Source organism: Syngnathus leptorhynchus, chromosome 3 (genome assembly GCF_054491065.1).
Source record: "Syngnathus leptorhynchus isolate UIUO chromosome 3, UIUO_Slep, whole genome shotgun sequence".
NCBI classification, from domain to species: domain Eukaryota; kingdom Metazoa; phylum Chordata; class Actinopteri; order Syngnathiformes; family Syngnathidae; genus Syngnathus; species Syngnathus leptorhynchus.
In genome coordinates, this window is record NC_141197.1 from 9,983,882 (window position 1) to 10,006,566 (window position 22,685).

Below are 22,685 nucleotides of genomic sequence, written 5' to 3' on the forward strand. Positions count from 1 at the left end.
TTATTGTGACAGAGCCGTCGCTGAAATTTATAAAATACTTTTAAAGTCCTGATGTACATTCCAAAGTTTGAGTGGACCTCAGTGCGCAGGGAGCTGAATTTTGTCCGATCGCGCAACTGTAGGCACCGCCGAACGCGCAGCCGTAGCGCGCCGCCGACCGCGCAACTGCACCGCGCTGGTCGCATATTGTGACAGAGGCGTCGCTGAAATTTAGAAAATACTTTTAAAGTCCTGATATACTTTCCAAAGTTTAAGTGGACCTCTGTGCGCAGGGAGCTGAATTTTGTCCGATCGCGCAACTGCAGAGCACAGCCGAACGCGCAGCCGTAGCGCGCCGCCGCCCGCGCAACTGCACCGCGCTGGTCGCATTATTGTGACAGAGCGATATTCTTCTCAGAATCTGTGGCAGTTAAATGGTTGTCATCCTTATTTTGGCCCAAACCTTTCCCACTGCACTTTGAAAACATAATTTTGTCACTTTCATAGTGCTTTGCTAAATACAGTAAGGGCTTAGCCCTATCTCCCCAAATCCAAACATTGCTAAAATATGTTTTAACTAAGCAGCAGCAGCAGCTTGCTTGAGCCTCAAATAGGCCGAAATAAGTTTTAACTAGGAGCGGCTGCTGACTTAAAGTATGGGAGGAGGGGGGTGCTTTAACACAGGGGGTGCAATATGGGGTCACACAAGAGGGAGGAGGGATCTACCTCCCACCCCCACCCGCTTTCCCTCTCTCTCTGCCTCTGTGGCTCTTGGAAAGAGAGGAAGGAAGCCAGGAGCGAGGCAGAGAGGTCCAAAAGCGAGCGAGGAGAGAGCTGGATGGTGGGGGAGGGACTGGAGCAAGAGCGCTCCTTATTGGCGGGCCGTGGATCTCTCCCTGCGTGGATTGATCGAGCTCAGGTCAAATTACACCATTTGCCGTGTCTTAGTTTGTTTTTCTCTCAGCCAGGGGAAGTTGGAGCGACGCGCGATATATTCGCCTCCTTTTTTCCCCCTGGAATTACTGCATATGGATACGCAATAATAAAGCATTCAGATGAGGTGAGTTGTTTTTTTGTTTTTTTTTTGCAGAAATGCATGCACCTATTTCTTTACTTTATTCCAGAGTGAAAGTCAAATTAGTAAACGGGAGAGGCTGTGGAAAAAGAAATAATGCCCGTGTGTGCAAACAATTGTTTTACTGTACAGGTTATATACATTAGGACAGATTTTTTTTTTTTTATAATGGATGGCTTTGTACTGTAACCGCTCGGTTCCGTTTGCACGCGCTTTCTTTATTGGGAACATTAACTTCTATGACTCTTTTTTGGGATGTCACTGATTTCTTCCCTTCTTTTTAAAGGGCTGAATCAATTACTAGTATTTAACTGAATCACTCCCGAGTTGAGAAGTCTGCGTCGCTCGTCTTGCTATTCTTAAACACCTGAGACTTGGGGCGTTTAACTCTTGATGTAATTATTCCATTATTATTAATGTATAAATGCGTTCAAAGTTACCGGAGGCGCTGCTGCGTGGGGTGTGTGAGGAAGGGGACGACACCCTAGTTATACCACAGAAGAGTGCGACGGTCGCGGATCTGCTTTGAGCATCAGTCGTCACAACCAAAGGGGCCTCGGAACCAGGACGAAAGAGTCCCAAAAAGAGGTTTAGATGAAGCGAGCGGAGCGAGAAACTGGATTTAAAACAATAAAGTGTGTCCGGATGGAATTTAATGTAAGGAGAATCATACACATTTTTTTTCTTAAATGGATTACCAGAGGAATAATCGGACATTTGGGCAGATTGCTCCGTTCATGATCTTAAGGTAGGTTACGTTGCAAATTAAAAAAAAAAAAAAAAAAAGAAGACTACTATGTGTCTTTTTTCTTGTGTCTGTATTTAAGATTAATGTCAAATTTTGTTTCTTTTATCTGTTCCATCTCTTTGATGGAGTACACATACGTTATTATGTTGTCAAAGGGACTGGGAGTGTTTAACAATGTCACAGTACCCCCCATTCAGTCGTTTTTACTTGTTTATTATTTTCATATTGAATAATTGAGGTGTCCCAATTGAACACTAGCACCCTCTGGTTGGCAGTGTTACTTTTATCTCTTCAGTCGTTTATTTCTCTTTACGGTGCCTTGTATTAATTGAACGCATCGCACTTCTCTATGGCTGCCGGATAATAGAAAAGCCCCCTCACTGTTGTTTCTCCTCTTGTGTCCCCTCCTCTTTGTTGTCTTTTGTACCCAGTCCCACATGTGGACACTAAAGGCTTGTGAAAAGATTTACCACGGATGGAACTTTGAATGCCTTTACACCCCAGTCTGGACAATACACACGTTTGTGCCTGCACTGATGCATGAATGGATTGTGTGCTTAAAAATCATAGAAAATAACCCCTCCCAAACTAGGAACATTAGCACTCTGTGCATAAAATGAATTAACGTTGAAAAGAAATATAAATACAGTGTTGGCCATATTCGTTTAACATGCATGTTGGTGATTTTGAGTGGATTGAGAATTGGTGTGAATGCTAAATTATCTGACAATCTGCCATTTGCGGGAATTAAGGCTAGTATATGAGCCAAATAGCTTATTCTAAATTGATGTGAGCACCTGAGATGCTGAAATCCCTGAAAAAGTCGTATTTTTTCCCTGTTGCGGTAATTCCTTGCTAGATTTTTTTGTTTTTTAATTTTTACCATGGTTTTGACTACAAACTTGATGTTGGCCAAAGCCTTACCAGGGTTGAACATCCGGACCAGCTGCGGGTTGGCCGACAGCTCGGCTCGTTGCTGCCCACCGGGTCAGAATTCAGCGACCAGAACAACTGCAGTTAACCTCCGGTCCAGCCAGCTGCAACCCAGAACAGCCATCATTAAACCCTTGCGATCTGTGTTAACAACCTCATAGATGCTCCAAATGGCAGCTTGAAATCAGAATCATTCAATGTTTGGAGGACCGAGTGTTAAAAGTTCAACGAGTCAACATGTTTATATGGTTTGCTTTGTTCCTTCAAACCCCCTTTTGGTAGCCCCCCAAATGTGCTCTCCTGAACATAGATAGAGCCAGTGACCGGGGGTGGGGCACCATTGTATTGGTGTGGCCAAAGCCCCCCTTTGTTTCCTGGTCACACCTGCAGCTAGGCCCTTTTGTGCATACGACTGCTGTGTGCAACCTTTCTCCTGTTTCACTCTTCCTCTTGCCAAGTTTCACAAGAAAGAGGTTAGAGGTAGTTTACTTCAGACTTGCATTCTCAAACCCTTCCAAAGTGAATCCAGGTGGTAGTAACAGCTTAGGGTCACTGGGACTGGTTTGAATATATACATAATAATCACTCTCGGGGCAATAATGTGATCATCTGGCCAGTTATCTTGCGAGGCTGCATCTGGACCGCTTCCTTATTTATGCTGTATGAAGCTATGCCTCCCAATAAATCCAACGAGGTGCTGCTACCGAATGTCTTGCAGTATTCGTGCCCTCCGAGCTCTCGGCCGAAGATGTTTCTCTCCGCCAGTAGTTGTTGATCTTTGAAGTAGACAATAAACCTCAACAAAGCAGTGCATTCTTTTGCTGCCGCAAGTAAAGCCTATTTGGGATTGAAAGTGCTTGTGGCAAAGCAGTCGGCCAATGGGAAACCACCTTCGGATGCAACTACAGATGTACAGCGCTACCATCCTTTTGACAGATTTTTATTTTAATTATTGGCTTGGATACTACCACTGCTTGACGTGGGTAACTTTGTGAAAAGTTTTGGAAATTAATTGAGAAATATCGGACGCTGAAGACTGATGACTTTGTTGTGAAGCTTGGCATAGCTCAGGCAGACAACAGGCATATCCTGTTTGTGCTTGTATTTTTGTGCCAGTGTGTATTTTGAAGGCCGAGGATGATTTCACTTGGAAGGGTTTAAATTGCTCCCATTGGACCTGTAAGTAGACTATTTGCCAAAGTAGTGCCTGAAATTTTCCTGCTGCGTTTATATGTACCCATCGCATTTAGAATTGAGGCAAGAAACATCATGCACCATTGTTATTTGCCACTGCAGTTTTTTTCTATTTTTTAATGAGCACCAAATCGGACTTTCCTGCAAAATGGAACCCAACGGCGCGGTCTAAGAGAGGTGGCGGCTGACATATGCCAGTGAAAGCGTAGCTCACAGAGCGCATATGTGTTAATCTGTCATTTTAGGCTCGTAACACTAAATCCTCAGATTTAACTACCAGAATTGGGCTGTAGACCCCTATACCCCCCCCCCCCTCCTCCTCCTCCTCCTCTCCCATCCCCCATGTTAAACACCATGACTTTGTGCCAACAATATCAGCGGCAAAATGCGTGGTTGTGGGACATTTGAAAAGCCTGTAATAACAGAGGTAGAGCGAGGCAAGGCTGACTGGCAGCGAGTTGCGTGACAAGCTCAGCGTCTCTGGGCTTGTTTGAGGCCTATATGTACATGCACACCACACACACTAACTGGAGGGCAGGAACCAAAGAGTGCAAAGGAATAGTCAATAGAAAACATTCTGGGCTCGCCGGAGATTTCAAAGTAATTTTAGATGGCTGACCTCTGGGTGTCTTCTGTTTCTGTTTTACATAAAAAGAAAGCCATTGCCGCTACGGTAAGGCTGTAATGGTGCTGAGTTATAGTTAATTTCCTGTTTAATTGCATTTTTAGCAATAAGCTCGGAGAAAGTATGGCTTCTGTGTTTCCCCAAGCTTGGCTCTGATGCAAAGCCAACTGCCCGTCTAATAGGGCCATAGAATTGATATACTCTATGTATATCTCACTTTAGTTACCTTTTGCACAGTACCTCCGCTTGCTCTTGTTGTTGTGCATTTGGCATCTATTCCCGTGTCGGGTTTTGGCGTGAGAGCATTTGTTGGTGAGCACATTTCCGAGGTAGTAAAAGAACACTAGACGCTTTTAACAAACACCAGTGCCTCCACTCTAATAGAGGTCTATCGTCACTTCTCTTTTAGACAATGTTGCTTCGTCGCTATTGATCTGTCGGCCGGCATGGAGATTCACAGTGAAAGGAAATGCTCCGCCATTGTGTGTTAGTTAGATGTACACCAGCCCATTTGACCCGAGACAATTTCTCTATTTTGTCAAAAACATCAAACTTCTCATTTCACTGTTAAGTAGACTGATGATGATGGAGCACAGCCCGATTCAGGTCTAGCATTACTCATAATGACTTTGCTGTTTGGAAGGTCGCAGCGTCCCACTGAGCGCTGAATTGCCACCATTACGCACCGTGAATGACTAAAACACACTTATAGAGCGGTCCATTTCAGCCTCACTTGAATCTCTCCCAGGTGACACGGTATAAGTTACCATACTGCAATTGGATTATCAGTGCTTGGAAAAATGCAGTCGCTTAATATCAACATGGACTGTTCGAAGCAGTTGATGACTCAAACATGGTGGAAAAAGCTGGCATGCAGATGTTTTGTTGGCCTCTGTCTACTTTGACACCGATTTGCTCCTCGGGCACTAAATGTAAGTATAAAGTGGGCAAATTTAGAAAGGTTTCCACACATGACTGTGGTGAAACAGAGATCTGGTCTGCCCCGCTTCCTGTGTGGATCAATCAAAGCACTAATGGCTTAGCTCTGACAGACTGGAGCAGGTGTGCTTTGGAGCTAATAGAAAAATGAATCATTACTGTTTGTGCGCATGTGTGCACATGCATCGTTGGTCTTTGAGATACATTATGTGAGAGCGTGATGATGTATGTGCTCCCAGTGTGCGGATCCCAGCATGCTTCCAACTAATCTATGCTTTGGCCTGTGTGACGTCTCCCAGTAAATTGTTTATATCCGTTCAGGCTTTGCCCACATGAATAATTTGTTTGCCTTATAAATATTTGAAATGTACACCAATCATTTAGAGCCACAGCCTGCCTCTAAAGTCCTCCTACACACATTTCGTACACATGAATACGACCTGCAATACATTACATTCATCCGGTGTATTATATCTACATTAGGACGTATTGGGTGTGCGTGAATGTGTGTGTGTGTGTGTGTGTGTGTGGGTAGTGCACCCATTGTAATTACACCAATGTCAAAACAAGTGAGCGTGGCTTTGTCCTCATAACACAAAGATGGAGTGAATCACTGCAGTGCAATAAAGCGCTTTGGCCCCAAGGAGAGACTGCAGCAGTAAGAGCTAACAGAGCGCTAATAGAAGTCAGCTAAGGTCGCATGTGATGGCGCACCGGTGATGGTGATGAAGTTGCAATGAGCTGATCAGCGATGAGCTTGGCCCCGCACAAACCAATCAGAGCACAGATGTACAGAAGCAGCAGGGCCCGCCGTGCTTCGAGCAGAGCGGACTTCCGTTCCAGCGAACACACACTGAGACACCGCGCCGGACTTTTGGCTGACCTTCTGTTAGTTAGCAGATGCAGGCGGAGCGAGAATGGGAAATTTCTTGCTCTGCCACCCACCAATGCTCGAGTGTGTATGATGCTTGAACACCCACCAGTCACAATACACGAGCTTTATCAAATTTACTCGATCAATTTGATATAATTGCAGACTCGAGGTCCAAACAAAACCAACAAAATAGACTAACAAGATGCAAACATGTCGAGTTAAGGACAGAGCCTTGCTGTGAAAAGCGATAATCTGCGGGTAACTGCCCACCTCAATAAAAATTATTTGCCTTATATGCCACGAGAGAGCAGCAAAGCACATTTTCCTATTAGACAAGGCTGTGGCCTCACCAAAAGAAGTTCATAGTGCCAAAACAATATTTTTACAGTCAACATGACTGTCGCCTAGTCCAAGACAGCAATCATTTCTTTTCATGCTAAGAGCAAATCATTTAGTTTGGGGGTTCACTGTAGAATAATAAACAATGATCTGTTTTGATTGCCTGAGAAGTATCTCTTTGACAATATATTAAGTTTAGAGCAAAATGTATTTCAGGATGTCTTCATTTTTTTTTTATCTAGGTTAGATGTTGTGCTGTACGTCTCCAACTGAATAACAGAGGAATCTTTTTTTTTTGTGCATGTCTCCAGGTAACATCTCCACTAGTGTGAAACAGGAAGTGGATGTGAGCAGCCATGGGCCACAGAGCTGCACTTCTGCTCAGTGAGCTGCTGCGGCTGCTGCTGCTGCTAACAGCTTCACGCACTCTCCTCGCAGTCAGCTTCCCCGAGGACATTGCACCCCTGGATGTCGTTGACGCACACTGTGAGTTCACACGCACACAAACGCACAATCTCAGCAGAGATGGGTCACGATTACAATGACTGCAATATCGCAAAAACGCAAGACAGGACAAAAAGACCAACGTAATGTTGGCGTCTTTATTTTATTCACGGTAAGAGTATACAATCTATAGATCGGTCGCATTCAATGTTTTTTGTTTCAATTAACCAGCTCTAATTAGTAACATACTGCTCAAACACTACTAATGACAAAACATTTTATCACTCTGAATAATAAACTTGCTCAAATTGAATTCAGTAAGTGTGCGGCGAGTGGCACTCAATGGAGTGCATCGCGCTACCAAAGTTGAGCCATCTCATTGTCATTACAGTTTATGCATTTATACACTTCAGAATTGGACAAAAAGGTAATCTTCCTTGGCCCCTAACCCAACGCTTTGTACATTTTGAAAGATTTTCAAAACAGAACATCACTGACTGCTATAATAACATTGTTCTTATTTCATGAATATGTTTGAGTTATTGAAAGTGCTGGTCTATTTCATTGCATGGTAAAAAAATATATATCAGTAGGCCCGCCAATACACCAGCCCAACATCCAAATCAATGAGTCACATTGAATATGGATGTATGCAGGCACATGCCAAAATTAGCATTTGCATCAAATTTACCAAGCAATCTGTGTGCACGTTTGCAGTTTCACGGAGGTACCCCGTGTTCAGAGGCAGGCCCTCTGGTAACGAGTCGCAGCATCGCCTTGACTTTCAGCTGATGACCAAGATACAAGACACGCTCTTCATCGCTGGCAGGTATACTGAACACGGGCAGATTCTCCTTTACACATCTCCCCACACACACTCACTCACTCGCATCTTGGCAGGTAAACAGTGCCGCTAGAGGGAGGGGGAGGGGGGGGGGGGCTCTTAGTGTTATTGGATCCGTGGCTGGTATGCCGCCATCTGAGGTATACGGTCGCTATCGATCCAGCAAAAGCATCTATCAACCTCGCCCGATGCTCTGTCAGAGACTTCTTGGCATCTCTACATGTCATTTTAGTATTTATGAGCATTGGGATTAATCTTACCACCAGCCACTAGTATTGTAGCAAGAAATCACCTTGACATCTATAATATAACAGCCCCCAAACTCTGCGCCTCCCCCCCACTACTGTAATCACAACCATATGTAGTACAGGGATCAGGTAAATCACACTGCCACTTGTGGGTGTTCCCATATGTTTGCTCAAAAGGAAGGCTATTATTGTTCCCAGTTGGGTGTTCAGCATTTGTCTTAACTGGCAGATCATCAAAACAAAAAGTGACGTCATGCAAAGTACAGAAGACAATCAGGTTTTAAAGCCTGTTGAACCAAAAACCATCTTCACTGAGGATTAATTGTTCTTCATGCAAACGACAAAAGACAGAAGATACTCGATTATTTTGCTCATCGTCCCCAACTGATGAGAGCTGCTCGAAACTGAAGATCTCATGTTACCATAAAACCAGAGGTTGTGTTTGGGACGCGAGCGAGTCACATCCGAATTAACAACAGATGTGATTTTCTTAGAATGAGCTCAACCCTAAACAAAAAGCAACCAGGAAAACAATGTAGATGAGCTTATTACCATGCAATTGGACACGATGAAAAACAAGGTTTATCTGTGGCCCTGCTAATAGTAGAAAATTTTTGTGTCAATGGTCACTCCATTAATATTTGAGTCTTTAATAAAAGTCCAACATTTCTATTTTTTTTTTTTTTTGCATCACTGAAATTTTGTGCACTGTTGCTGTTCACAGAGATCAGGTGTACCTTGTAAGTTTGAGAGAATCGTACAGGAATGAGATCATCCCTTACCGGGTAAGATTCTTGCCACAAGCTACTCATTTAAACCACAAACGCGCACACGCACAAACACAGCCATTCATCACAAACTAGGCTGGATGTAAATTGAGAGAGTTGAAAGTCAAGACGTGTGTGTCTGTGTGTGTGCGTGTGTGCATGCGTACATTCCTGTTAGAGCACATGCATTTGGCATGCAGATATGTGTGTGTGTTAATGCTTCACATTTTGGCTCCATAGAAGCTGACATGGCGGTCAGGCCAGGCAGACAAAGAGATGTGTGCCGTCAAGGGAAAACACAGAGTAAGTACAACTATAATTCAGCCTCACGACTGTTCTTTTAGTGCTACTTAGTAATTACGAAAATAATAATAATAAAACCCTCAACACACTCTTTGTGCGTTCATAGGATGAGTGTCATAACTTCATCAAAGTGCTGGTTCCCAGAAATGACGATCTGGTCTTCATCTGTGGCACCAATGGCTTTAACCCCATGTGCAGATACTACAGGGTCAGTATACACATGATAATATATGCAGCCGTGCCTTGTGATATTATTTTTTTCTGTTTTGACTTATGAGTGCAAAGTTTGGATGCAAACAGTGTACGGTAGCAGTGAACTGAAATCTCTTCATAACGAGCAGCAGTTTGGCAAACTGAATTAGTGAGAGGTTCTAAAAAGAAGCTTTGAGTCCTTTATTGACATTTAAAGTTTAATGTCAAACTAAACATTAAATGAATAGGAAGACATAACTAAACATGAAATAAATAGAATTAAACATTGTGTTATAACCATTTAAGACAAACCATTTAACACAAATGGTGACACAACACATGTAGACAGACAATATAGCAATACCCCTCCTGTCTTTTTTTCTTTATCCTCTGCAATGGCTGACTAATATTACCGCTGAGTAATTTAATGACTTTATCATCACTATACTTTTTTTTTTATAAAATACAATATTAAATAGTGTCATTTTCCATTTTCGTTGAAAAAATTCTCAATCTATAAAGTGACCAGGAGGTGGAAGGTAACTCAAAACGTCAACGTGATATTTTCAATGCATTCTACAGGATTGTTTGACCATTTTCTTCCCCATATTTGCTCTGCTGTCTTTGTTGAATGTGTGTGTTTGTTCCTTCCCTCAGCTGGATAACCTGGAGTTGGATGGTGAAGAGATCAATGGGCTGGCACGATGCCCATTTGACTCCAAGCAAACCAACGTCGCCCTTTTTGCAGGTGAGGGTCAAAAGCACAGCCGCCCACCTACACGCTGGCACACGAGAGACTTTCTACACAAGAGCTAATGTGTTCCTAGTTATGCTCTCATGATTACCTCTGTGTTTTTGCTGCGGTACAAATACGCCTGCAGCTAAAGCAAGTCGGTCTAATTAAAGCTTTTAGATGAGGGGGGGAAAAAGTAGCATACGAAGAGTGTTGTCGGCCAGCTTCAATTGAGTGCGTTTCTTGTTTGTCTTGTTTCGTAGAGGGGAAACTGTATTCTGCCACGGTGGCTGACTTTCAGGCCAGCGATTCTGTCATTTATCGCAGTATGGGCGATGGATCCGCCTTGAGGACCATCAAATATGACTCTAAGTGGCTTAAAGGTAAGAAACGCCCTTTCGCCACATCTTCAGTTGACTCCTCTCCGGCGATACCGTGGCACGACATGGTGTGCGTCGAAGCCGGCGAGTTTGCGATAGAGAGCTCTCCTGTCTTGCCAAACTCCTCGGGGGATATGGCCTGCTCCCTCTCAGGCAATCTAGGTCACACCCAGTCATATACAGCCTTGTACAAATCCCTGAAATATTCAACACGCACACTGGTGGTGACGATGCAAAAATACTCTCTCAACTCTCTGCTTCTGTTTCTCCCTCAGAACCTCATTTCCTGCACGCAGCCGAGTATGGGAATTATGTGTACTTTTTCTATCGAGAGATTGCAGTGGAGCACAGCAATCTGGGCAAGGTAAGAACAGTCTAAAGGTGGCATTTTAGTGCACTGCATTTTGCGAACAAATGCTCTATGGAAAAAAAAAAAGACTAAAAGCTCCTCCATCGCATTCATTCATTTGTGGCAGTCCCCGTTCATGCGATGACAGTACACCTCATTACAATAAAGCTGAATTTTCAACGGTCTGGGTTTTCTGGGAATGTTTGCCTGATGTAAAACCATTACACAGCGAGAGGATTTGTCTCCCAGAGAATGCACAATCGGTATCTGGCTCTCTGTCCAAGCTAATGGAAGGGCATTAGGATGTTCTCTGTTCAATGCCAGCGTCAGGTTTGACCACGGCCCATCCTGAGCTGGTCTGGCTGAGCTCACTAGCCTGAAGGCCAACATCCTCCATCAGTTTCCACTTTTCAACCCTATTAGTACTGGAGTGACATTTCAACTTTGATCGGGGTTATCTAATTATCACAAGTCCCAGATAATTTGCTAATATGTATATGCCACTACGAATAATGGTGAGGCTGTGAGGGAGAGGAGCTATTTCTGGACTTTGCTACGAGTTCTTTATTGAATTCTAACGCCTCTCCAGTCTTTTTAAAATCAAACAGCTGGCAGCCACAACTTTCTGTCATATTGCGTGAAAAACAGAAGGCAAGGCAATTACAACCAACAACAACATTGGTGTAACACATGTCAAATCCAGGTCTTCAAAATAAAATCACACCAGTATGGTAACAGTTGAACCACACTCTTATTGGCTCTGTGCTGGGTCATTCAGCGGTCACACTCAAACTATTATGTGCTTCTCTATTGGGTGTGTTTGCTAAATAACCCACCATCGGGCAGAACAAAGTGGATTGAGTGTTATCAAACTGGTGTCAGTTAATTCTAGATTTTGGACTTCAGACTGCAAACTGGCGTCCGTTAATTTTGAAGGTTGGACTTTAGACTGCATGTTGCGTGGTTTATTATTTTATCACGAGTTGTTTTTCTTTCTCTTGTGTTTATGATTAAGCTTTGCTTAGACGGCACAGCAATCTCGCTTGATGGAAAAAGGTGAAGGAATGGCACAAAATGGCTTCCTCTCTGCATTCACGCAATAGATCCCACATCACTTGTTTCCATTAGGCCAGCCATTTGATGTGCTTTTTAATGTTTGGCCTCAGTCAGGGCGAGCAGTTTTCCACTCAAAATCGTGAGACCTAAATACAAGTGTGTATTCTGGCTGTCCGTGCTGAGCCGCAACAGAATGCAGAGATGCATTATTTAGTACAGTGAAAATGTTTTTAGCGAGGAATTTCACTTCCTCCAGCCTCTATCCTGGCTTAAACTCCTGCTCCCTTTTAGGTGGTCTACTCTCGCGTCGCCCGGATCTGCAAAAACGACATTGGCGGGTCGCAGCGCGTTCTCGAGAAACATTGGACATCTTTTGTTAAGGCGAGACTGAACTGCTCCGTGCCGGGGGACTCCTTCTTCTACTTTGACGTGCTTCAGTCCATCACTGACATCATCAACATCAACGGCGTCCCGTCTGTGGTGGGCGTGTTCACCACTCAGATGAACAGGTGGGCTATGACTCTTTATGGCTGATGGATGGACTAATTTCAAGGATGGCAGAAGGCTCTACCGAGGTGAAGTATGGCCATTTAATCATCGTGCTTCTTCTCCGCAGTATTCCGGGGTCAGCCGTGTGTGCTTTTTCCATGGCCGACATCGAGAAAGTCTTCCGTGGTCGTTTTAAAGAGCAAAAGACCGCCGACTCCATATGGACGCCGTTCCCAGAGGAGAAACTTCCGAAACCTCGGTAGGGATCTTTCGAACCCGCTGAAAATATCGATGTGACATTCAAAATGGGATGTAATAAGTGTGGCCTTTCTGTGGCTCCTAACTCGGCAGCTGAAAAGCAGTCCCTTTTTTCAACCGGCGTAACCAAATACGTTATAGTGGTAAAAGAGGTTATTAGCCGCGACCCAGCACACACATTCACCATCTGCCGATGATTAAATATTTAAGGTGACATAATTATCTGACGATGCAGTTTGAACCAGTTTGTCACACGTACAGTCTGCTTTTTCGAAGCATGACCTGCGTCGAAGACAAAAAAAAATCCACAAAGCACCTCATTTCCCTGGTGAATCATTGATGGAGGATAACCACGCGTATTATGCATATTTAATGTTTCCTGCTGAGGCCTTTTTTTGTGATCTAATAAGCACCTGCTCCCCAACCCTTTCATTTCACTTTCTATTCACTTGACTGCACATGATGATCAGCCCCAATGATCACATGAGCTGCTTTTTGACCTTTTGCCCGCCGTGCATGTGAACCCTCCATTTTAGACCCGGGTGCTGCGCAGGTTACGGTCCAGCTGCATCCTTTAAGAGCTCCATCGAGTTCCCGGATGAAACCCTGCAGTTCATCAAGTCACACCCTCTAATGGACACGGCTGTGCCTTCTATGGGGGACGAGCCCTGGTACACCAAGACGCGTGTCAGGTGAATAACCGAAATGTCGTAACTTTATAACTTATTTGGGTCGGGTTGGTAACAGCACCTGAGAACTCTACACAGGCCAAATATCATGTCTATTTTGATTCCATTGAAAAGTTACTGTTCATGCAATATTGATAAAATACATGGCTCCTACCCGTAAGGATATGTCAGGCTGGTGATAGTGGCATCATTATCAAGATTTTGTTTTTGATCCCCAAAATACATGGATGAAATGTGTTGTAGGTACAGGCTGACTGCACTGGCAGTGGACAACGAAGCGGGCCCTCACAAGAACTACACAGTGGTTTTTATCGGTTCCGAGTCAGGAGTCGTGCTCAAGGTTTTGGCCAAGACCTCGTCCATGTCCCTGAATGACAGTCTGCTTCTGGAGGAGATAGACGTCTTTAACAAGGCCAAGTAAGCCATCATGCACTTTTCACCCGCTCTGTCTGCTTTTGTTTTGTTCTCTCTTTCTCTTCTCCATCTGCCTCACGGCTGACGAGTCAGCAAATATTAACTGGCGCTTCCTCGTGCTGATGACAGCGTCTGTCAGATTTCTGCGTATGCAACGCTTGTTTTTCCTCCCAATCGTTAATTTGTGGATTCGCGCATCATTTGCAAATGTCAAAAGTTAAAGGCCTGATAATCTGCGAGAGAAAGATTTATCCACCTAGTGATTACATTTTTATTGAAAGAGTAGACGTTAATCTGATGAACCCTTTTTTGCTCCATTTTCCAGGTGCTTGTCTAATCACGACGATGATAAGCGTGTCCTATCACTGCACGTGGACAAAGACGCACATAGCCTGTACGTCGCCTTTTCAAGCTGCGTCATTCGAATTCCGCTGAGTCGCTGCGAAAGGCATTCTTCCTGCCACAAGTAAGTGATGCCCCTAATGCACACTTAAATGTGCTTTTTGCAGTTTTACACCTTTGCCGTTTGCTTTTGTCCAGTACGTCGTAAATAGAAGGATAACAACTTTGCCCTCAATACGGGGGTTAATGTTCAGCAAACCACAAATGGTTTCCCAGAATGATGTGTGTGTTTTGGACTAGGTCTTGCATTGCATTACGTGATCCCTATTGTGGATGGAGGCCTCAAGGAGCCTGTGAGAGGATACAGCCCGGTCTTTTGTGAGTTCAAGGTCCAGATTTATCGCAAGATGTCTTAATTAAAGCCGAGATAATAGAAATTCTCATTTGTCTCATTTTCAGGACGGGCTATGAGCAGGATATTGAATTAGGAAACACTGGCCACTTGGGAGACTGTCAGGGTAAGAGTCATCTTCATACCACTTCATGCGCATATCCTCTGACACACACTGACGCACACACACACACACACACACACACACACACACACACACACACCTGAGCAAACAATAGAAACTCATCTGCACACTCACACCAGCATTCGCTCCACTAACTTGTCCCGACATACTTGTAAGTCTATGTTTGGTATTAACACACATCTACATACAGCGAGTACATGGCTACTTGTAACTAATGCCTCAAACATGCACATTCAAGGGTCATGCTCAGCCGGTGCAAGTGGTAGAGGTTTTGGTTTCAATAATAAGTGATGGCCATTGCTGATTTTCTTTTGAAATAGCTGCCTTGTCAAATGTACCAACTGACCATGACCCAAGCTGAACCTCGGTATTGATCAGAACCAGAGGACCTTCTTTAGAAAGATAATGAGTGCTTCATTTTTTTTTTCAGTCGCACTCAAAAGAGATTTTATTTTTAACTTCTGAGTTCCCTGAATAATGTATTGTGCTTTTTAATTCCTTTAGCATTTTTGGGCACTACATCAGCGCCAGATTACAAATCATATGGCGACCCCACCTCTGGTTAGTTTGATCTTTTACTCAAATGGTTTATTTTCCCTTGAGTTCAGCATCTCGACTATCCCTGTCTTGGCACCGCTCATTCATTGTCATGTTTTGCCAACAAAACACCTCCTGTGAATGCAAAAGTCACCTGCTCCATTTTAACCGTCACAAACCAAACCCATTTGTCAGGTCACATGACTGACTGCCTCACTTCACACTCATCACTTTTTGTCCTGATCGCTCCCCCAGGCATGCTCACCCACCAAAGCATCCGTCCTGTTCTGTCCCAGCTCCTCTTTGAAACTCTGTATCCTCTCTTTTGACCCAACCAAATGTTTAGAATAAAAATGTCAACGCCGTGATTTACTCCAACTAACTTTTCAAATTCCCATTAGCCATGTCTACTAATTGGGATGATGACAGTATGCTTTACAAACCATTTGTTAACAGTTTGTTTGTCACCACAGACGTGGAGTTTTCATCAGCACCAGTCACTGTCCCGCCCAGTGGGCCCATACCTCCCCCAGTACTCATTCCCACTCAGAGCCCCAGTTCTGGGCCCGTTCCAGAGCTCTACGGCTCGGGCTTTGTGCTGCAAGATGACCCGGCCACCTCTCATTCTTTAGACTCTCTCCCAGGGGGGCAAGAGGGTAAGGCCCACAGGGAGCCAGCCAGCATGCCGCATTGATCTGATAGCTGCCGACCACTGACAATGCACGCTGAGGCTCATACCTGCACCCTGGCAGCTATCTAGAGTTGATTCAAGTGCATTCATTTTCTCTTACTCACATTTCACTACTGCTTTTTCTCTTTTCTTAAAATGATCCTTCACTTCTTTTCAGTCTTTCATTGATTTGAGCTGAAAATAGACTAGCTAGCTTTAGCCCTCGTAATAGTTTACTCTAGCTGGGAGATGATTGGCTGGGCCTGAACTGCCGCAACCCAATGGTGGCCGCACAGTGGGTGAACTAACTCTTTCAATGTCTGTGGTTACTAACAAACCTCCCGTAGAGCATCGACTATTTCAGCCAGTGGAAAAACATCGCTCCTATTGCTCCTCTGATCTACTTCCTACTGAATGATTTCTTGGTCGAAAAGGTTCATTCGGCTTCCAGACCAGTGAACCCTTTGGTGCGCATGGATCCGGGAAACCAATCCTCTTTTCTTGAATTAACAAATCTCCAATGCGGATAGTGGAATCTATATGGATGGCTAACTACCTCTACCAATTTTTCATATTTTCTTCATCTGTTCTACTTGCAAATGATTGGGTACATTGTTTGAGGAGAAATCTGAGAGAAGCAACTCATGCACGGTTGTGTTTGAGCACAAACATGCACATGTCTGCTGGTGAATTGGGGCTTGCGGCGGGGGACGCTTCACTGACCACTTGACTCATCTTAGCAGGAGGTTAACCCGCCTTTATTGTTTGTTTGTAGGTGTGTGGGATATCCAAGCGAGTGAAACCAGCCAGATGGTCCACATGAACATCCTGATCACCTGCGTGTTTGGTGCTTTTCTCATGGGCGCTCTACTAGCTGGCCTGATTGTCTTTTGCAATCGGGAATCCTTCATGCGAAAACAACGGCGTGTCCACAAGGATGCGGAATCGGCTCCATCCTGTTCGGACTCCCCTGGAAGTTTCGTCAAGCTCAATGGCCTCTTCGACAGTCCTGTAAAGGTACAGTCCTTTACTGTGTATACAGTGGTGCCTTGAGATTAGTGACAATATGAGGCATCCTACTCAGTCATATATTCTTTATCCTTTGCTGACAACAACAAAGATTAGTGATGTATTGATGTACCGACAGAAGTCGAGACGTCTCAATGAACCGTTTAGCCATCTGTCTGTCTGTCAATTCGAAAAGATGATTCTAGTGTTTTGAGTTACAAGCATCGCCATGAAATGAATTGAATTTACATCTCAAGCCCCTAAGGAGGAGTCAAAACACTTAAGAGTTCGAGTGAAATATGCTTACTGTTTTATTGTTGATGTACACAGGAGTACCAGACCAATGTGGATTCTCCTAAGCTGTACACCAACTTGCTGAGTAAAGACCTGAAAACGCCCAACGGCGACACCAAGACCATGATCCTGCGGGACGGTTGTCCGCCTCCTGAATTGGCCGCTCTGCCAACACCCGAGTCTACCCCTGTTCTTCAGCAGAAAGGCTTGCAGCCCATTAAAAACCAGTGGGAGAGGGATCACAGGAAGATCAGCGGCCACCGCAAAGAATCCAACTCGACGGCCAAGAGTCCCCAATTTCTCCTCCCTTCACCCGGTCCTCCTAAATCCAACTCCCACCACCCCCACCTGGCCCTGGGACATTCTCACATCCCGAGTGCAGTCGTCCTGCCCAATGCCACACATGACCACCCATACCTTGACAATGGAGATGACACTCTGCCACATCCTTCTGATAAGAAGCTGAAGAATCCGGAACCGAAAGGAAGTAGGAAAGACCAGAAGCGGTCAGTGGACGCGAGAAATACACTTAACGACCTTCTAAAACATCTCAATGACTCCGTGGCCAACCCTAAGGCCATTCTTCACGAGGGATCAGGGCCGCGCTCTCGACAACACCTCACACTGGAACCCATGGAGGAACTAACGGAACTACCTCCTAGGGTGCCAAGTCGTGAGGCCTCTTTGTACTCTCCTTCCTCCTCCCTGCCCAGGCACAGCCCCACCAAGAGGGTGGACGTCCCTTTGTGCACCAGTCCCACCACACCAACGGGCAGCCTAAGCATGGGTGGAACCTTGGAGAGGCCAAGAGGGGGCTATCAGCTCCAACGGAGTGCTTCTCACAGGCACTCCCTGTCCACCTCAACCAATGGGGTGACTATGGGCGTATCTGTGTCTCGCCAGCACAGTATGAACAGAGGGGCATACATGCCTCCAACGCCCCCGTCCAGACTAGATTCCCATGTTGGAATGATGGGGGCTGGAATGCACTCGCCCAACCCTCCCTCTTTATCCCGGCAAAGCAGCTATAGTGGGCATGGCTCACTTCCTCGTACAGGACTTAAAAGGACCCCATCGCTAAAGCCAGATGTGCCCCCGAAACCTAATGGCTTTGCGCCACAGACTCCACAGATGCGAGTGGTCAATAAGTACAGCTATTAGAAGACCACCAATGCTTGGGCGTGAGCTCTTTGCCTTGACAGTTATAGCTTTGAGCCCGGACGGCTCGGCTATGGATTGGGTTGACCCCAGTGTGCGTCTGTGTATCAACCTGAGGTGTGTTCCCCTTTAAGTGATATGCACATTTACTCACGCTTCAGTTAAAAGGGAAGAAAAAAAAAAAATCACACGTACGGCCAAAGATACTCCTCCGATGTTTTTCATGATCTTGATTTCCATCCTGCATGTCATACGGTGGACATCTGTGCTTTGGTGTCACCCGTTTTCAAATGTAGGTACACGGACTGGAACACCGATGTGACCACAGTGTCTGTCAGTGTGTGAGGTACCAGGTTGGAAAGAGTGGAATACTTGAAGAATGGATCTCATTTTTCACTGCCTTTGAGCACTGTCTTCCCACTAATGTGAACTGATCTGACAGGTAGGCCATGCTTTTGTGTGGAAGGTTGTGCAAGGCAGCGAAGACGGAGTAAACCCAATACTGTAATTGTTGGGTTCAAATATAATGACAGAGACAGCAGGCATACAAAACAGTGTAAATGATGACGTGTTTTTTGGCCGTGTGTGTTTGCATCTGTTTTGGCTGATGGGCAATGGCTGACCATGTGTTCAGCCTTCACACGTCAAGAGCGGGTGCCATGCAGACGATGCACCTTAAAATCCATCTAAATTCTAAGACCTAAGTCACTGTCTCGCTAAAATGTGTTGGAAATCGCTATGGTCTCGTATGACCTGATTTTAAACTAAGCCTGAACCATTGTGTCATTTTTACAGAAGTGATAGGGTTGAGCTATTTTTAAAATGGTCACACTGGGTTATATTCTGGGACTAGAACTCTTATCCTCCTCAATACATTTGCTGCTACTGGTTTTAGGCATAGCTGTGTGTGTTTGATGCATTCATATAGTAGTGTGGGATGACCCTCATATGGGTATGCACATCTTTTGTTTTCATGCAAAGAGTAGCCAATAGGTACCATTTCAAAAACCAAACACACTGTAAAGACTGATAATTTTCTTGATTTCTAACTTCTACTCGTAATCTTTTTCTTTATGTAGCAGGAACACATATTTATCATTCAACTGAATTAATAACACCAGTGAGCCCCGTCGCGTATGAATTGGACAATTTCTCCAATACTAAAACTAAACATTTTCTTTTCCGACAACCATGACATAGGTTACTTGGAATAATACAGGTATGGTTTGCTCATTTTATCTTCAGTGTTGGTTCTAATGCCCGTGTTATTAGTACAGCTTCCCTGCGAGTGGTCGGTGTACAATCAACACAACATGTCCAGATAAGTCATGCTGGGAATGACAAGTTTGTGTATATACTTAAATACTATAAATAAGGAGTAAGCATATTTTTAGGCAAGTGAACATGAATCTGTGCATTGTGTGCCTTATTCTCAAAATTATCCATTACAATACAGTACATTATTGGCAATGTCAACGGTTCTTAATACATTATTGTCATTTGCCATATGAATTGTTTTATAGGCCAAAAAGTGTTTCAAATTAACAACCTAATCATAAGTGATAGACATTCCACTTGTGACTGGGTCATACATACGCAAAAGTTTTAAAAAGGATGGACACTGCTGGCGTTGACTACATATTAATCCGCCACGCAGAGGTGCCGTGCAGCGAATGTATTTTTGACAGCGGGATGTAGGCTGTTTAGACCTTGCACTGTGGACCAGTCGGTTGAATTCAGCTCTCCCCGCCCATGACCATTGTATTAAAACGGCGTTCATGCCGTCACCGTTAGAATTGGTTGTGGTTATGCAGATGATCAAATTTAATTCAGATTTTATCGGCCAGCAGGGATAACTTTCGGAATGATTTCACTTCACAATCTACATGGGTGACACCTAACTTAAGCGATCAGCTGCCTATTTAGCCCAAAGCCACTTTTTGTTTACAAGGAATGATTGTATGTAAAGATTTACTTCCTGCCTGTCATCTTAAGCAGTATTTGGGCTCTTCTTTTTTGTGCGTGTGTGTGAGACACTTTGCGACCTGACATACATGAAACATACATTCAACATCCACTGCTTAACTGCCTTGTACATTGCAATATGAATTCCTTCTTCAGTTGCAATCTAAATTGAAGCCTTTAAAATTCAGTCGAAGCTCTTTTTATGTGCAGAACTGTTTTGGTCATGTCATTTAGATTTAAATGCTGTGCAACATGGCCATGCAAAGCCAGGTGTATATATTGGTTCTCCAGAGTATTTGAGCGTGTAGATAATGTTTTAAAGATGTACTGTGAAAGTGTAAATAGTAATGGTCTTTGTTTCATATTTTTTGTTGATTTTTTTTTTTTAACACGGCATGTATAGTTGAAATAAAACATTACTGCACAGAAATATAATGGAGTGGTTTGTTAATTTTTGCTTTGATTGGTTAGCAGCACAAGATTAGGGAGAATGAAAAACCTTGCTGGTCTTTCTTTATAGCACAAGGTCGAACAGCAGGGTTGATGCAAGTCCTGAATGCACATTGCCCCATCAGAGCCATCAAGAGTCCTTCGAATGATTATGACTCACTTCAGACTATTTTTAGAGTGGGGTTGTTTTGAAGTTCGGGGCAAGCGCAGGCTCAACCACACCAGAAAGCATGTGGGAAAGTTTCCAAAATAGAATGTTCCTGCAGACACTAAACATCTGGACTAACTACCGCTCGGAGCAAAAGATCTAAGCCACTAATGAGCTGCGGAGGAATGCTTACACACCGGCACATGCATACATTTAAATGCTTGCAGCATAAACATCCAGAAAATGATACGACGTCAAAGTACAGCTGTGGACAGATAAGATGTCGACAACAAAGGAGAAATGGAAGATAATGGGATGAAAATCTCAAGTGGTTCAGTGTGGGAAATTGTGTTGGAAGTGATAACCATCACACGCCCTACTCCCATGAGATTGACGATATACAGTACTCAACCTTACTTCTAAAGCACTTAATAAATACAACAAAGGTCTAGCAAGTACCGTGCAAGATAAATATCAAACGACAAATGGTTGTTTTCTTATTAAAATATACTTAATCACCAACAAATTCCTGCAGTGCCTCGTTTGTTGCTTAGACAAACTCGCACTGTTAAAAAAAATCCACAGATTTTATATATTTGAAGTAAACTGCATATGTTGCAGCAAAATTTGCAGAAATGTACAAGTCTAAAAGTGCAAAGCAAATGATGCGATCTAGAAGAAATAATCTAATTGTTTTCATGGATAAAAATGCTAAAATATTTTGTGTGCACGATTATGCAAAAAAACATTGGAAACTGGAGGCAAAGGCCAAGGAAGATGCACTTCCATGCATCTATCAAAGTGGTACATCCCAAATATGCTACAATAGGAATAGACTGAGTCCAGTTTATATTTGTATTCTTGTTCTTTTAATTTGCAGCAGACAAAAGGCAGAGCAACGCAATTAATCATGACATTGGGTTTATGCAAATGAGACAATGTTAGCAAAGAGCAATTAGTGTGAAAAGAAAAATGGGATTCGGCTTACTTTTTTAACGTCACACAACAAAGAAGGCAGTTGTCACTTGAATGATGTCCTTATGGCAGCCAACAAATGAGCATATCTTAGCAACAGAAAACACCTACATATTCACAGTTAGACATTGGTGGATTCATCTATTTGTAGATTTCCTTTTGGAAAACATACTGGAAGAAAGACTCCAACTGTGCTGTGTCGTCACCATGTGGCATTTCTATGCCAAGGAACTATATGACAGTGACGTGAAGTGCTTCATTTAGACACAAATGGTGGTTTGCAAACCATCTTGTGGCATCTGTGGGCATTTGTAAACCTTTTTAGGAAATGAGCTAAATACTATGGGAGCTTTTTGCTATTCACAGCAGGTTGACTGTATATAATAGCAGAGGAACCCTGTACACTGTAAAATCACATTACAGGCGAGATAAATTTGCTGTTAAAGACCCTGTATAAAAAATTCAGATGTGTTTCAGAGGATATTATTTGTTAGAAGATAATTGTTGAAAATGTGCAAAGACTAACAACAACATATTGTAGGACTGAATTGAAGAGGTACGCTGTTAATTAAACAAATTTTCCCAATTTCGATTTTCCAGATTTTATGGGTGTGGCTCAAACAGGGCCCAATGCCACATTGTTTGCATGAGCGATTAGCCCATGCAATTGCAACATGCAATTAGCTAGCGAGCTGAGTCTCCAATCCAGAAATGCATCTTTCCCTTGGGG

The 22,685-nt window shown here is 43.8% G+C and overlaps 2 protein-coding genes across 5 annotated transcripts in view; one reads left to right on the forward strand and one right to left on the reverse strand.

The window, feature by feature from the left end:
- Window positions 1–22,685, reverse strand: part of LOC147059179 (uncharacterized) — a 204,966-nt gene that overhangs the window by 159,170 nt on the left and 23,111 nt on the right. The gene's annotated exons all lie outside the window — the stretch shown is intronic.
- sema6d (semaphorin 6D) lies at window positions 924–20,806 on the forward strand. 2 transcript variants are annotated; one of them, XM_085907130.1, is made up of 20 exons: window positions 924–1,039; window positions 7,018–7,192; window positions 7,868–7,979; window positions 8,967–9,027; window positions 9,250–9,312; window positions 9,419–9,520; window positions 10,162–10,252; window positions 10,501–10,620; window positions 10,893–10,981; window positions 12,314–12,531; window positions 12,639–12,770; window positions 13,306–13,461; window positions 13,702–13,875; window positions 14,198–14,338; window positions 14,515–14,592; window positions 14,674–14,732; window positions 15,255–15,311; window positions 15,761–15,943; window positions 16,733–16,974; window positions 17,296–20,806. In XM_085907130.1, exons 2-20 carry the CDS (start codon window positions 7,063–7,065, stop codon window positions 18,418–18,420), a joined length of 3,333 nt encoding a protein of 1,110 aa, XP_085763256.1. In that variant the 5' UTR covers window positions 924–1,039; window positions 7,018–7,062; the 3' UTR covers window positions 18,421–20,806. The 2 variants fall into 2 exon arrangements, with proteins under 2 accessions (XP_085763256.1, XP_085763257.1); XM_085907131.1 differs by lacking the exon at window positions 15,255–15,311.